This window comes from Callionymus lyra, chromosome 16 (genome assembly GCF_982586985.1).
Source record: "Callionymus lyra chromosome 16, fCalLyr1.hap1.1, whole genome shotgun sequence".
Classification (NCBI taxonomy): Eukaryota; Metazoa; Chordata; class Actinopteri; order Syngnathiformes; family Callionymidae; genus Callionymus; species Callionymus lyra.
The window spans coordinates 7965684-7981872 of NC_141833.1; the positions used below are offsets into that span (position 1 = coordinate 7965684).

At 39.8% G+C, this 16189-nt stretch overlaps 3 protein-coding genes across 4 annotated transcripts; 1 reads left to right on the forward strand and 2 right to left on the reverse strand.

The window, feature by feature from the left end:
* Positions 1-23: 23 nt before the first annotated feature.
* LOC148063448 (4-trimethylaminobutyraldehyde dehydrogenase B-like) lies at positions 24-4722 on the reverse strand. Of its 2 annotated transcripts, none has more exons than XM_087811665.1 (12): positions 4666-4722; positions 4355-4557; positions 3991-4136; positions 3724-3853; positions 2793-2927; positions 2517-2713; positions 2291-2431; positions 1986-2174; positions 1832-1919; positions 1152-1293; positions 896-1008; positions 24-483 (listed from the first exon to the last, which is right to left on the reverse strand). In XM_087811665.1, exons 2-12 carry the CDS (start codon positions 4539-4541, stop codon positions 389-391), a joined length of 1563 nt encoding a protein of 520 aa, XP_087667791.1. In that variant the 5' UTR covers positions 4542-4557; positions 4666-4722; the 3' UTR covers positions 24-388. The 2 variants fall into 2 exon arrangements, with proteins under 2 accessions (XP_087667791.1, XP_087667792.1); XM_087811666.1 differs by having other exon boundaries at positions 4355-4554; positions 4666-4688.
* On the forward strand, positions 4447-9083 carry LOC148063449 (coagulation factor XIII B chain-like). Its single transcript, XM_087811678.1, has 8 exons — positions 4447-4524; positions 5834-5898; positions 5967-6158; positions 7043-7222; positions 7294-7485; positions 8272-8328; positions 8467-8628; positions 8694-9083. Exons 2-8 carry the CDS (start codon positions 5841-5843, stop codon positions 8864-8866), a joined length of 1014 nt encoding a protein of 337 aa, XP_087667804.1. The 5' UTR covers positions 4447-4524; positions 5834-5840; the 3' UTR covers positions 8867-9083.
* Positions 9084-9230: 147 nt separating this feature from the next.
* zbtb41 (zinc finger and BTB domain containing 41) lies at positions 9231-16103 on the reverse strand. Its single transcript, XM_087811654.1, has 11 exons — positions 15970-16103; positions 13882-14941; positions 12825-13032; positions 12691-12763; positions 12472-12619; positions 12282-12411; positions 12122-12217; positions 11935-12041; positions 10491-10596; positions 10334-10422; positions 9231-9840 (listed from the first exon to the last, which is right to left on the reverse strand). Exons 2-11 carry the CDS (start codon positions 14879-14881, stop codon positions 9290-9292), a joined length of 2508 nt encoding a protein of 835 aa, XP_087667780.1. The 5' UTR covers positions 14882-14941; positions 15970-16103; the 3' UTR covers positions 9231-9289.
* Positions 16104-16189: the final 86 nt, after the last annotated feature.

Below are 16189 nucleotides of genomic sequence, written 5' to 3' on the forward strand. Positions count from 1 at the left end.
TCAAATATATACATGGAGAATAATTCTGTTATCTGGTGTTTATTAATTTTATTGTCATTAAAAAGAATGTTGCTATTAAAAATAAAATGAGTAAATAATCTTTTCTCTAAGGCAACTACAATTTCAAAACTAAACAAGAGAATTAAGGAAGGCAAACAACAAGAATCAATAAGACTTATGTGTTTTTAAATTAGCATTACTTTACCGCCCTTAGAATTTGAGATGTTATATAGACTTTTAAGACCGCTCCAGTGACATTTTATACATCATCCTCGGTTAGCATAATGCCAACTGAAGCTCTTTCTGCTTTTCATCTCCTTTCATAGAAATCATCATTTTCTGTGTCTGCTGCAGATATTCGTCCCTTTTCTAGTTTATGTTCCACTTTTTAAAAGAGGCTGTCCACATTCCCCATTTCCACATAGACAGTCTTCAGCTGAGAGTAGTGTTCAATGGTCACCTGGCCATTCTCTCGTCCGATACCTTGCATAGAAAAGAAAAAAAACAGAAATGTTAAGCATTTGAATAGAAAAAAAGTGAACCTTTAGGTTAAACAGGAACGATTAATAATAGCAAAACATGGTTTTGGGAAGATCCCTTCAAGATATTTTAGGTTAGGGCATTTAATAAGTATGTATTAACAAACATGCACATTGAGCATAATTGAAGTATCCATTCCATTCATATTAATTGATAGATAGAGATAAAGTCAGTATATGTAATCAAGTCTGACCATTTTGATATAATCTTGTACTAATCTGTTCCATGATCCACTTTTATACAAAATGAAACCCAAAGACTCCATCTAGTGGACAATTGTGTAATTTTAAGTGTAATTCATTCAGATTTAATTTATCAAACGATAACATTTTCGACAAGAATCTAAGAAACCTACCAGACATTTTAAAGCCTCCAAAAGGAACCTCCACGGGAGTGATATTGTAGTTGTTGATGAAACAGGAACCTGCCTTAAGCTGCTCTACCACACGGTGGGCTCGCTTAATGTCTCTACAGTAGAAAGTTTGGAAAAGAAAATGGTGAAAACAAAGGCTAAGAGTAGTTGGAAAATATATATATATATATATATATATATATAAGATGTGCTTGATTCTTGAATATGAATTAAACAATTTTGAATCATAAAATCCTACGTTGTGAAAACCCCAGCTGCTAGTCCCAGGTCGGTGTTGTTGGCTCTCATTAGCACCTCCTCCTCGGTCTCAAAGGACAGCACAGACATGACCGGACCAAAGATCTCCTCCTTCACACACGTCATCTCATCCGTGCAGTTGCCTGTCAAATCAATGTGTCTACTTAGCAGTTCAACATTTACATACCACATTCATACTGAAACATTTATCTCCATCAAATACTGCTCACAATGCAAACTTGTTTACGTGACTTATACCGTCAATTGTTAGTTCATTTTGAAGATTATCCTACTACGCAGCATCATTTGTCTACAGGTAATCAAGGATCATTGAAACAATATCAGGTTTCTAGTATGAAAAAGTCAAATATCTGAAATAGAGACAAGTAGTCTTAACATGTTTGAGCTTTGAGTTTTTTTTTCTTTTTTTTAGAAATTAACTTGTTAGTTATTCTTTTAGAGGCAGTGCATTGCGAGTCATATTCGGTGATTATGTTTTCTTGAAATGTAATCTTAAATTTATTTGTCCGCCAAATAAATTTTAAATGACAAAATCTATTGTAGGGAATTAATATTCAATGTAATTAAGTTTAAAATGCTTTAATTGATTTAATGTGTCTTAAACTTAATTAATGTTTCTTTAATTTAAAAGGGAAACAATTATACTGAGTAATAACCTACCCAAAACACATGGAGTCATGTAGTATCCATTTTGGAGTTTGGGGTCCGATGGCAAGTAAGGTTCCCCTCCACACAACACAACCGCTCCCTCCAAGAAGAATCATATATTTTGTCAGATATTTTGTCACATCAGAGTTTAAGAAGTCTGAAATACCTCTTGCTTTGCTTGATCAACAAATTTGAGAACTTTGTCTAAATGTGGCTTGCTGACCAGTGCCCCCATCCTCGTGCTCTCCAAAAGTGGATCCCCAATAGAAATCGCCTTTGTCCTTTTTACAACCTCGTCCACAAATTTGGAAAGAACATCTCGGTGGACAAAGACTCTTGTGCCGTTGCTACAAACCTGAAATGGAAAAGTGCGCTTTCATTTATTTAGATTTGGGTGTTTACTGGACTGAACACCACAGGAACGGTTGCAATCAAATCCCAAACTTTTTATTCTGGTTCAAACTAAAGTACCTGTCCCTGAGAGAGGAAGTTGGCCATGAGTGCCCCGCTGACAGCGTTCTCCAAGTCACTGTCCTGGAAGATGATAAGGGGAGACTTTCCTCCGAGTTCCAACGTAACAGGCTTCACACCCTTGGAGGCCATTTCCATAATCTGTGAGCAAAATAAGTATCAAGACGTCTTACACAGTTAAGACAGCGAAGCCTTGTTAGATGATGTGGAGATGGCAACTACCAACCTTTTTGCCTGTTGGCACACTACCAGTGAAAGACACCTTGGCAACATCTGGGTGGTGGCAAAGCAGGCTGCCGGTCTCCTGCCCCCCCTGCACCACATTGAATAGCCCGTCTGGAGCCCCGGCCTGAGAGTAGATCTCTGCCAGCAGGACCGCTGTCACGGGAGTCACCGGCGATGGCTTGAACACCATGGAGTTCCCTGAGGGGTGGGCGGGGAAAGTTTAAAAGCAGCAAAGTAGCCAAGTAGAACACACAGATTCTCTCAAATCATTTCTCACCACAGGCCAGGGCAGGCGCTGATTTCCAGGCAGCTATCTGGAAGGGATAATTCCAAGCTCCGATGCCAACACACACTCCCAACGGCTCCCTACGAGTGTATGCAAAGGACCCAGCTGGTAACTGGACATGCTGACCTGGAAGCAAACGCAGCTCGAAAAGTTATTTGTTGTTTGAGCCAACACTGATGGATAATAGTGTGGAAGAATGTGAACATTTTTGGAAGTGTTGAGTTGACAGAGGGAGCAAGATTAACAGTGGCATTACAGGGAAAGTTGTGGTTTGTTTAAGGTGTTATAAAACAAATTCAATACGTGTAAAGCATGCTGTAAACCAGAGTATGAAAAAACACCATGGAAGGGTGTGGTGGGTATTGTCATTAATCTGGCGATGCAATACAATGTGCATAGTGGTACAGGGAAAAATACGACATGTTGCAATATCTTTCAATAATGTAGGAACAAGGATAGGTTTGTAGTATTGTCGAGTACTTGACTCTGGTGTTGCAGAATTTACAGACCACATGACTCTTGACAAAGTTGTAACTGCTTTCATTTGTTTTGACACCAAAATATGTCCAAACATCAGCTTTAAAAGCTGCTGGAGTCGACTATATCCTCTCGTCCTCAGTCATTGCCAGGCTCTCGCAGGATTTTATTGTTCTTTTTAACTGCGGCAACTCAAAGATTAACAACCGCCGTAAATATTTGCATGTTAATTGTAAATAAAAATCTGATAGAGTGCTGTGAAATAGTGATTTAGTATTGTGAAAAAAAGGCAATATTTAGGTATTGATGTTTCCATATACCACTACTGATGAGTCGAACCACACAAGCCAAAAAAAAAGATTATTGAAATAGTTAACGGTTATTATATATATCAATCTAGACTATCGTCTAATTAAGTGTTGTCTCAACGGTCACTCAGAACAACCTGACAAAGTCGTAGCCAGACCAGCAAAGTACTCCAGACACACTCTGGCCGAGTCCACGTCCAGACGTGCCTCGGTGATGGACTTTCCATTGTTGACCACTTCCATTTCAGCAATCTCCTCTCTTCTGTTCTGTACAACATATGGATAAAAAACAAAATAAATACATGATAAAGAGAAATAAAAATGAGGAAATCAATGCCAACATAGTGGTTTTAAACTAGATTTAAGTATAATGTTAGTAGGTGCGTCAACGAAAGGAGGCAGACCTCGGTGATACGTGCGGCTTGTATCATGATCCGAGCTCTCTCCATCCCGGACATCTTACTCCAGACGTCCAAGGCCGACTTGGCTGACCCGACGGCCTCGTCGACCTCTGCTGGACCACATGACTCCAGAATACACAACACTCGACCTGAAGATTTAAATGAATGACACCTGTCAACATTCAGGTAATGCACACGTTTTTGAATATTTATAACGGTGAACAATGTGTGTGATTTTTATTAATTTTATTTAATACATGTTTTTAACGTTGTATTTAAATGTATTTGTTGTTATCACCTTTGGTAGGCGGAGGTCAAAGTCCAAAATAGTTGGTCAATAAAAAGTATTTCGCAACACGTGAAATACCTGTTGCTGGCTCGAACACATTGTCTTCACCGCTTCTTCTTTCCCTGCTTGACTTTCGTCCACCAGCCCAGAAGTTAAGCGGTTCTTTGAGGTCCAAAGTGCCCGAGGAGGAGGCGGACCGGACCGCGGTGGACAGTTGGGTCGACGCCGCGGATCTGCGCACCAGCACAGTGAGTCTGCGGAGCATCGTCGCTCTGGTCCTACTGGTTCCCAGTACACACGAACAAAAAACAAAAAACAATCTTGAAAGTTGTCATTCATCAGTGTCAAGTGACGAAGGTGAGACGAGAACGATTGTTTCGAGCACTTACCATGAACCTGCAGCAAGTAAATAAAAATAACGGAGTTTTCTTCTTCGTGCGTTTGGTTTAAATCACCGGGACAGTATACTGCCCTCTACTGTTCACAGATGCGCGTGACGCTCAAAGTGACCTGTTAGTGGGATGTTAAACCATTGTAAATGCACAGTGAGTGATCTATAGTCTATGAGCATATGTCTATTGATCTACAAAATATAAATATAGTCTTGGTCTTTACAAATAAATGTGTTTTTTTACAATAAGATTTCATATTTTTGAACCAGCAATTACCCGAATTTTTGAGACATTCTTCTTGCAACAAATTGTCAACGAATGCAACTCAGAGTAACAAATGTCCTACCTATTCACAAAATAGTCACACAATTACAATAAGCACTGACAAAGCCACGTCGATCCTGTTTCTAAGTCCCAGCAATGACATGGTTAAAAAAAATAATAAAAAGATCAATTGTCCACGAAATACTTTAAATTCTCTTATAATTCTTCCACTAGACGGGATATCTCAATTGGTTTAGGACACCATCGCATTTAGAAATGTAAGTGGTTATTTTAGAAATGTGTGCTCTCTTGGCTTCTTTCTTTTTATTCGATGTTGAGGCATTATTCATAAACTTTGTTTTGTACATTTGACATTGTTTTGAGTAATGGACTAACTGCGGTATTTTTGTTTTGCAAATTCAAAATGACGTATTTACAAATAGACAAAAATACAAGTTACAAACATTAAATTTACATTTGTGGATATCATTGACTGTTTGTATATCACCCTCTGTGCATTCAAAAATATTAATGAAACACAAATAAGCCCTTATATTCTACTTAACGGATTGATCTCTGCGTTACGGGGCCTGACCTTGTGACCTCGGCATACCAAAATCTAAATATTCTACACTTAGGAACAGCAGTAGACAAACAGCCAGTATCTTTGATCTTCCACCAACTTTTCTACAGCTTTGTAAAGTTAAATTTCCCATAATGCGACATTTATTTGTTAAACAAAGCACAATCCGTTTTACCGTAATTGATGTCACAGTTCAAACAAGCTGGCTGTGTTGGGGCAACGTTTGTTTACTATTACTCAAGCCTGTGTGTGATTGTGTAAATGTTTTCTACAATATTTAACTGTGTCTCAGTGCACTGTCCTCTGTCGTCCAAACAGCTGCAAAATGCATTGGACATATATTGGATTCATTTGCCTGGTTTGGTTTAGCGGTGCTCTGAATGGTATATACAATTAAAAAACAGAGTAAGTCATAGATGAGTGAGTTTCCTTTTTTAATTTTTTATTCCAGCTCAGATTTCAAAAAGGCACTGCCGACGGCCGGTGGTGGAAAATGGCTTCAAGGTTCCTGAGAAAGACATTTACACTCACAAGAGCCAGCTCAGCTACAGCTGCGATCCAGGATACAAACCTGTGGCGGAGAGTTGGTGGGCGGTTTTTACATGTGAAAATGGAAAATGGTCCCATGAACCCAAGTGTATAGGTAAGTGTTTTTAGATCAAATGTATTTTTGTACTTGTTTGACAACAGAAATCTTTACAAGAAACATTTTCATCTGCTTTAAGTTTTGATTTATTTAACCTTTTAAACCCCCCCCCCCCGGGCATTAGTTACACAGAAATATTTTGTTTATTGATTAAAGGTGTTTTTTAAAAAGATGGTGTGTTGCGATGCAGACTAGGGATCACTGTTTTAAATGAAATTAGAGCTTAAGGTCAACACACATAAATATCTGAATAAGCTTTTCTATGACTTCATGGTAAACAACTAAACAGTTAAAAAATATTAAAAGAAAAACATCTGCTCTAGAAGTTATTAGGCTATTTCTAGTCTATTTATTAACTGGGGACCAGAGTCTCAAAATGTTATACAAACCAAAACTTGTTTTTAAATTAAAATATATATAAATCGACACTTTTACCAAAAACATGGGCAATGTCAACGAGTCTGAAAATTCTGAAATAGGATTAGCACCTAGAATATTATTAAAAATATAACCTTTTTTTTTAGTTAAATTTCTTTTTCATGATAAAACTTATGGCCTGATTATGTTATTAAATTGCCAATTTACAACTTTACAAAGACACTATTTCTTTAACCCTTGCATTATCTCAGGGTTAAGGCGGCCCGAAGGCCCTAAAACAAATGTGTTTGAGGTATCCCTTTTGTTAACATTACAGGACACAGTTGACTTCATGCACTTCGATTATCCCAGTAACCCATAATAATTGATATAAGTCGGTGCCGACAGGTCTTTTTAAGCTTTATTTTAAAAATGGGTCACTATAGATCAGTAAATTACAGTGAAAATAATGAGGAGCTAAAAGTCTTAAGTATCCTTGAGGATGTGTCTTTTTGTCCCGTCAGACGATAAAAGCTGCCTGCCTCTGCTTATCCCAAATGGAAAACCCACAGGAGAAAAACAGCCGTGGTTTACAAATGCATGGGAATTAAACATAGAATGTGATACTGGATATACAGTCAAGGATGGGGTCGCTGTTGCCGTCTGTGCAGGCGGGACATGGACCCCTGTTCCCGTCTGTGAGAGTAAGTGATTCACATTTTCTTCAGTTTATGTTCCTTCATCTGGAGTCACCTCCTTCTTCTCTCATCGCCAGAGAAAGTCTATGCGTGTGAAGAACCTCAGAGAAAGCTGAACGCAGTTGTTGTCAATCATAAATATGCGACCATATTCGAGGCAGGTACAGTCCTTGAGTACGCATGTCAGGATGGTTACTCTTTTGAAAAGGACATTCCCAAAAAGACGATCACCTGTAGCTATGGTCAGTGGTCCTTGGCGGATCCGTGCAGTAAGTAAACTCGTCTCAAATAAACTTGTAATGCATTTGTTACTTACTGCCGACAATTCGCAAATAAATGTCTCTTCTCTGCTGTTTGAGTTTTCAATAAGTACATGTTTTAACCATTAAAGGTAATATTTATACCAAAAAAAGTTGTTTACACTAGTGTGGATCTCTGCCCAAAAAGCTTTGATTCCACTGCATCTCCAAAAGATAGTCCAGCATTTTGAAACTATAAGCATGTTGGAAACTATATACCGGTATATACTTTCCAACACGCTTTATCCGTGCAGAAGTATTTTTTTTGTTTTTGGATGAGGAAAAAAATATGTCCGAACATTCTCCTTCCTGTTAAGAACCACTGCAGATGACAAATACTCTCCAGCTCTCCTCTGTGTCTAATATACCTACATCTTGTCCCCATTGCTTGGATTATTTTGTACAATTTAGATATTATTATTATTATTATTAAGAATGCTGATCCACATTTATCATTAAAAAAAAGTTTATTTAAATAATTTCCAACTACTAAGTATCAATAAAAATCATCTTTAAAAAAAAGTAAAATCTCATCCTTTGGATGGACGAGTTATAAGAAGATACATGTAGGCCTTTTGAAGACCTTCATCTGCTATCATTTATGTTTTTATGAATTGATCATATAAGTAAATAAATACAATTTATTTTTTTAATTCATGTAAGGTGCTGGACATGATACAATTGTCCATGAAAATTAAAAAAAAATCTAAAACTAAAACTCTTAGATGTAAAACTTCTTCTCTTTTTTTTTTGCAGTCAAGAAAATTCCCTCAACTCCAGAACCGACTACATCAGATGATGGGACACAACTAAGTGAGTCGATACTAACATATGCTGATGGGCCTTAAAATAAATGTGAATTTGGTCTGATCTCTCTACGTCTATAGGTCTAATTTAAGCTTTAAAGTTAAGATATGTATCGTTTTACTCAAACAATGATTTTGATTACAGTTAAATACAAGTGTGGAGACGCCCCTGTGATAAAAAACGGTGAAGCTGTGTTCAAAACGGAGTCCCACATCCGTTACCAATGTGCTGCCTACTACACATTCGTGGGCTCAGTCGTTTACTGCCTCAGCAGCGGATTGTGGTCTGACCTTCCTATCTGTAAAGGTATACAACATGTTTAACAAAACTTGAATGGACTGAAATACTCATAACCTTCGCTTGTCTTTCAGAGAACTTCTGTCAGTTGAACACTGGTGATTATCCAAGTCTGAAAAATGTTGGTCAGATATACATGAGTCACGAAGAGTCGAGGTATCTGCTGTGCTCCTACGAATCTTATTTTTCTTATTATTACGCATTAGTTCACTGTTATGAAGGCAACGCGAGAGTTGGCCCATGCTAGTGATTCAGTCGATCTACATTTGTACTGGAAATTAAGTTTTGTGCTGAAAAGCAAAGCTACAAATCATCATCAAAAGTTGCAGCAGGATCTGGTGACATTGATTTCAGCGATTGGATTGTTCAATGATGGTCGTTGAATAAAGTCTATTGATCTACTTCATTCTCACTGTCTGACATGTCAACAGAGTTAAAGAATAAAAACATAAAATTGGCTTATATATGTTAACAACATTTGTTTTACTGAGAACTGGTTATTTTTGTGCAGTTTGATCGGTTCATAATTTAAGTTTCTTTGGAACAAGTTGTTTTCACGTATCCTGGTTGACTTGAGGCGGAATTCGCCAGTGTTTGTGTGCAGGTTTGGTGTGAAGAGGACTGGGGTCACGTGGGGTCACAGGTTCTAAAAACGTGTTATATCCGAGGGTCAGTCTAGGTCAGCGGGGTGCTCATGATTCCCCAAAGAAGCGCCAGAGTCCAGTCCCAGCAGAGCCCCCAGGTAAGACTGCTGCTGCTGGCGCGAGTCCAGCATTTGATCGGGTCTGACCACGTGGTTGATGTTGGAGGGCTGCTGGGAGAGGTTGTACTTCTCCAGGAAGACCAGGTCTGCCGGGGCCTGGTAGCCGGCTCTCTGCGGTGGCATGTTCACCACGCCCACGAGTCCCTGCTGGGAGGAGTTCGCCATGTTGTTGGTCTGCTGACTGCTGACCTGGACGGGGACGATGGTGATGGGGACACAGTCTGGGGACGTGCCGTCCTTCAGGTTGGAGTCCACCCCAGAGTTCCCCAGCTGCTGAGTGATGCCGGGCCCGTGCACGTGGTCCACGTGGGACTTGAGCTTGTCCTTTCTTTTGAAGGTGGCGCTGCAGTGCGGACAGCTGAAAGGCCGGGCGTCGGAGTGGATCACCATGTGCTTGGTCAGGGTCTTCTTGATGCGGAACGTCTGGTTACACTCGGGACACTTGAAGGGTTTTTCTCCTTCAGGTGAACAAAGAGAAACAAACATGTCTGCCACCCGAGTTATACGTGCTTAACAATCCTTTTCCTCTAGACAGACACCAATGTTCCAGTGTTGAGAATATTTATCTCTTCTGGAAAGAACTCATCTATCAATAGAGAGCAAATCAGATCCACTAGTGGCGAGAAGAGGAACTACAACAGCGTTAATTAGAGCAGAGGTCAGTTCCTTAATTAACGATTCAGAGAATATGAACTATCATTATGTGACAGTAAACTGGAGAAGAAATCATTAGGATTTTGTAGTTTTTCACTCTTTATCTGCATATTATTTGTGTTGTTTATCTTGCTGAACAAACTTTGCTGCGCTTGGATCTGCAAAACATTTTTAAGTACCAAATGGTGCTGTGGCATGAAAATGTTTCTCTTATCCAATTATTCAATCTCTTATATTATAAAATATATCTAAAAAAAACAGTGTTGAAACATGAGAACCATATTGAATTTTTCTTACCCGAGTGGGTCCTGAAATGCATTTCAAGGCTCGACTTTCCTTTGAATTCTTTTTTGCAGACTTCACATTGATGCACGGCCGTTTTATACCTGTTTAACAAAACTCTCAATCATTTGAACAGGCGTTGATGAATCCTTTCCCCTTATCGAGGACTTACTTTTGCCAGACTTTCTCGCCCAAATGAACGTTTCGGTAGTGGACTGAGAGGTGGTCGTGGCGTCGGAAGCACTTCCCGCATTCCTCACACTGGTGCGCCTTCTCACCTGCAGCAACACATCAAATATTTGACTTAATATCTTTTTTTTCAATTCATTACACTCTTTTATTGCGGATTTAATACTTCAGGTTTCTCCTAAACATGTTTCACCAAACCTACCACCTCGTCAAATTTCTAAAAATCTGTTCACCATCTCCTCGCTCTGTCCCAGACCAGTTTAAATGGTTGCCCGGGGGCCACATGTGGTCCTTTGACTGAACTTATGTCGCACTAATGAGGTCAGAGTGAAACTATATTTAGTTTGGGAATCTTTCCGACAAATAACTAAGAATTAATATTATTCACTAAAATTCGAAATATATATTTTTTATACTTAAATGCGTTTTAAAAATGTTTTTTTGAATACAAATATTTGATCACATATTTATATGTTGGTCTATAATCATCTTATGTTTCATATTGAACTAGAAAGAGTGCATTTCCAGAAGAAAATGCAGTGTGAATGCTGGCCCTGCTGTGCAGTGGTAGTATTAGAAGTAGTAGTTAAAGTATTAGTGGAATTATTAGTTAAAGTAGAAGAAGTGGAATAAATAGTAAATGTGGAAGTAGTAGAAAAGTAAATGTAGTAGTAGAAGTAGTGGTAGAAGATTTTCCCCACTGAAATGAATGGGGTAGAAAAAGAGGAATAAAAGAAAAAGTGGAAGAGATAACAGAAAGCTAGAACATAGACCGTATTTTTGGAAACAAGCTAATTGATAAAAGTTTGAATGGTTCAAATCGGATAAAATTTGTGGGAGGAGAAGCGGCACAAAGTTTAGGTCGGAGGAAAACAGGATCTCAATTGTGTGAATGCTTCCCAGCATTTATATAGTGCTTTTCCAGACCAGGGTCACAAAGCGCTTAAACAATCAAAACAATATTCAATAAAGTATATATTTTAAAGATCAAGATAAAACTGATAACACAAATAGAGTTCCAGAAAATCAAGGAAAAGCCTGAACAAATAGAAACGTCTTAAGATGTTTCTTAAAGGAGTCAGTAGCATATATATATATAGTAGTATATAAAGCAGTATCTCAATATAAAACAATAAATGGAAAAATATATTAGAGAAATTATGAAATGAGAAATAAAACCATTTTATATTATATTCACAGGTTTGTCTATATTTGTCTTGCGATTCATATTTCAATAGAATTATATCAAACAATAATTATAGCTTCTTTGTATCTTTTCTGTCTTCTTAAATCTTCTCCTTTTAACTTATCTTATTTTAAATATATTTTCTAATCATATGGACGTCTTTTATCTGGCTTCACGGCCCCTTCAAAGAGCATTTGATGCGGCCCCGGCTTTAGCTTCCCAGAACCAAACCAACAAGTACCTGAATGTATTTTCTGGTGTTTGGTCAGGTGATCGTGGCGTATGAAGGTTTTGCCGCACTGGTCGCACTCGTAGCGCTTGTCGTCGTGGTGGACTCTCAGGTGGAGCCTGCAGTCACATAAGACGAGGGACCTTTTTTGTTTTGAGCTCACATCATCTCCATCGTTGAAGCTTCAAACCCTGCTCACCGGTACGAGCTGCCGTGACGGAAGCTCTGCCCGCAGATGCTGCAGAGGTGCGGCTTCTCTCCGCTGTGGATCCTCATGTGTTCCCTCAAGGTGGTTCTGCCACGAAACACACACATGTGTGTAGCGAGTGCAGACAGAAGTGACAGAAGAAAAAAAGCACCTTTCTCTCACGGATTTCCCACAAATGCCGCAGGTCCACTTCCGCTTGCCTCCATGAGTGCACTCGATGTGTCTCTTTAAGTTGCCCGTGTCGTTGAATTGACGCCCGCAGATGCCGCAGGGAAAGGGACCTGCACCCAAGTATACAATCATGGTCTGTTTATCAACGACTCCCTGAATGAGATTCTCACCCAAATGGAACTTTTCTTGATGCTTGAGCCTGGTGAACCTGGACTTGAAGTGCTCGTCACAGAAGGAGCACTTGAAGGGCCGGTCCTGCGTGTGGAGGATCATGTGCTCCTCCAGGTGAGGTCTGCGGGTGAACATCTTGAAGCAAACCTGGTTCAGAGGTGACCAAATGATCAGTCAAGGGTTTTCGTTCCCGACAGATGGAGAATGCAGGGCCTTACAGCACATTTCCAGCCTTCACTCTTCCTCTTCCTCTGTCTGGCCAGGAACTCGCGGACGTTGTCTGGATGAAACCTGAGGAGTGAGATCCATCTTTCCATCAGACCAAACTGAAGTGTGACTACTTGAGTCTCACCTTCTCACGTGCTTGGCCAGGGTTCTCTTGCTGGCGTGGAGTTTGTTACAGAAGGGACACTTGTGCTCCTTCTGCCGGAGCGGTGTGTCGTCGGTGTGCTTCTTCTTGTGCACCATCATGTTGGACTTGGTGGAGTAGCACTGCAGGCAGACGTCACACTGGAAGGGCTTCTCTCCGGTGTGGACTCTGGTGTGACTCTTGTACTTCCCTAGTCGGCATAGAACACACACAGCATCAGTTTTTCAGTCTGATAGCTAAATAACTCTAAAAGTTATGATTATTTTTCAAATTAAAATTTTTAGGAAATTATAAGGGGTTGATAACATTTGGTGGAGTTCCATCTGGTTTTCCGAAGAATTCGAAAGTAAGTAAGTAAGTTATAGAAAGGATCTTTTTATTTTAAAATAAAACAACTACAAAACGTTTCCGCTTCAGTAAAAAAAAAAAAGGTATTGTTGAAGAAAGTTTTCAGGAATTGAATAATGAATAAACAAATCTCCAACCCAAACACAAAACTATTATTTCAATCAAAATAAATTACAGTTTCAATTTAATTCACATTTTTCAGTCCCAACTTCGTTTTCTGCATGAAAAAACAATTAAAGCTACTTAAAAAATATATTGTTTTTGAGTGAAGCAATACTACAATATAAGAACAGTATCACAATACATCATATTGTTGCCCCTGTATCGTGATACGTGTTGTATCGCCATACATTACTATACATTTTAAAATTAAGAAACAAGGGGCCAAAACCTTTTATAGCCATATTCAGAGTAAATTATCTATATTTATCTTACCTTAGGTATACAAGTATTATTGCCATATTTTCTTTTTATTATTAATTATCAGTTTACATTCAGTTATAGGTCTCAAATGAACATTCATTCATTTTGAATTCATCCAGATTTGGCCCTAGGGCCTTGACTTGACACATCCAAAATATATATTGAAAATAATATGTTTAACATAATCAATCAATTAAGTTTTGATTTAATCTCTCTTGTTCTTGATCCAATAATAATTAAACAAATGATAAAAGGTTGCGACTCCCACCTGCGCGGTCAAACGTCTTGTCACATTTCGGGCACATGAGGTTCTTTTTCCCTCCAGTTTGGATGACAATAATGGGCGCCAGACCTTCAGGGTACACTGGACTTTCCCCTTTCGATGGGTTCATTTGTGTGTTCCCCGCTGCCTGCTCCTCACTCTTCGGCTCCTCTGGACTCTTCCCCGAGGCGGTCGCCTCCTCGTTCACGTCTCCCTCCGCTCCGTCATCCTCTTCACAACTCACCATCACTGCATCATTTTGTTGACTCGCACCATCTTCTGGAGTTTGGTTTCTTGTCGATGCAGCTACTTCGGGTGCGGCCGCAACGTCTTTTTTCGACCGTGTCGGTGAGATTCTCTTTCGCGCTGACCTGCGAGTAGAAGGAAGTCTTCGACCCGACGCTTCAGGGGTCTTTGGAGTCTCCGGGGTCACAATAACGAGACTCTCGGGCGAATGGTCACGAGCGACTACGTTTATCTGAGAACCACTGGAGCCGTCGGAGCTCCTCTCCACCTCGGGACACTTCCCAGTCTGTCGGTCGTCTTCACACAGGAGCTTCAGAATGTCCATCATGTCCAGGAATCGAGCCGCTTCGGTCAGAGCCTGCAGCTCCGTCTCCGAGATGACACACTCAGAAGTGTACAAGAAGCCCAGGAGGTGCTGGAAGATGGAGTCCTCCACATGGTCCAGAGTCACAAGAGTCATGGCGGGGTTTTTGGACAGCTCGGCGTGGAAGTAGCTGCTGCCATGCGCCAGCACTACTTTGTGGGCGCTGTAGAGCCTCCCGCCTACAGACACGGACACGTCGCAGAACCTCTGCCGGTGCCGGTCCTCGTACAGGAACTTCAGGAGGTTGTGACCGTACTGGGACATGGTCAGGTGTCTGGTGGTCTGAGCCGTGGGTGGGACGGTCTGAGGAGGGGGGCTGCCCCCGGGTACGCCGGCTGTGGAACCATCCAGGCTACTTGTGCTCCGTTTAGGACGCAAAGGGGTTCGACGCTTCATCTTCAGGGAGAAGCTTGATACCCAGTTATTCTTCCATCATTGGAGACATTTCCATAGATCCTGATGAAGAAGAAGATTTGATATTAAATCTTTATTACTTTTTTTAAGTATTTTAACCCAGATTCAAATTTCACAAATTTTGTACTCGCCCTCATGTCGTCTAAGGGTTCGGAAAATTTTCGGGGTGGAAAAAAATATTAATTATGTGTATATTAAAAGTTTGTTTGTAGAGGAAGCTCCTGGTCTCACAGGGTAAATTGGAAGAGCCGTGAACAGAAGCTTCCACTATGAACAAGCACTAAATATACAGATTTCTTAAAACATTCTTTCCATGTTGAGGCTTCAAAACATGAGGAACATTACAGACAAGCAGTATAAAGGTATTTGGATTCATTTATGTGTTGTTTAAGACAAAGAAAATTGAGAAAATAGTCATAACTCCAAAAGGACAGGGTTACTCGAAAGAATCTCCAAAGCAGTAGAGGGCCAGTTAAATTTGAATTAAATATTTGTATCATACTCTGTTATTTTTATATCAAACTGATGCATTGCCCTGTTTTTAAACATACATTTCTTCTTTTTTTTAACATTTAAAATCTAAAATGATGACAATTGATTGTTTAACTGGACGGTTAAAGGTTAGAAGAAAACTGAGGGATAAATATCGTAACACTGGTATAATTACTGAAACCCCCTACATCAAATACATCTGTACAAAATGAAAGAATAAGAGATTAATATAGTTGCACACAATAAACAATAGAACTATACTATTAAAAAACTTCTAAATTTCCCCTTCCAAAGAGAAAATAAATGATGTTTTTGTGCCTCCACGTCTTAAAGTATCCAGTATTTCTAGTTTACATGCAAACCCTTTTCCAAAACAACAACATGGAATAAAGATTGGGCTTTGAAATTGACATTTAAAAAAATCATCCCAGCAGCAATAACCAGTCATTGTCCACCTCTAGGACCCCTGTGAGCAGAGGGGCCCCCCTCCAAGGAGTGTGTTGACAAACGACCCGCGACTCGATGCGGAAGTGAGCGTTTCTTTGCAGAATAATCTGTGAAGAAAAACAAATACTCACCTGAGAGTGTTGAGTTTTGGACACTCGTCCTGTCGTGGATCTGTTTGTGTGTTTAACGCGAACAACCGTCGTAGAGACAATAAATTCACAAACGTCTGCAACGCCCAGCTTCTCCATCGCAGCACGAATGGTGGACGTCGCAACAAGCTTCGCGCCCATTGGCTGAGCTGCTAATGTTTATGTCGAAGTCTGGAACACTAAAATGTTAAAACAAATAAAA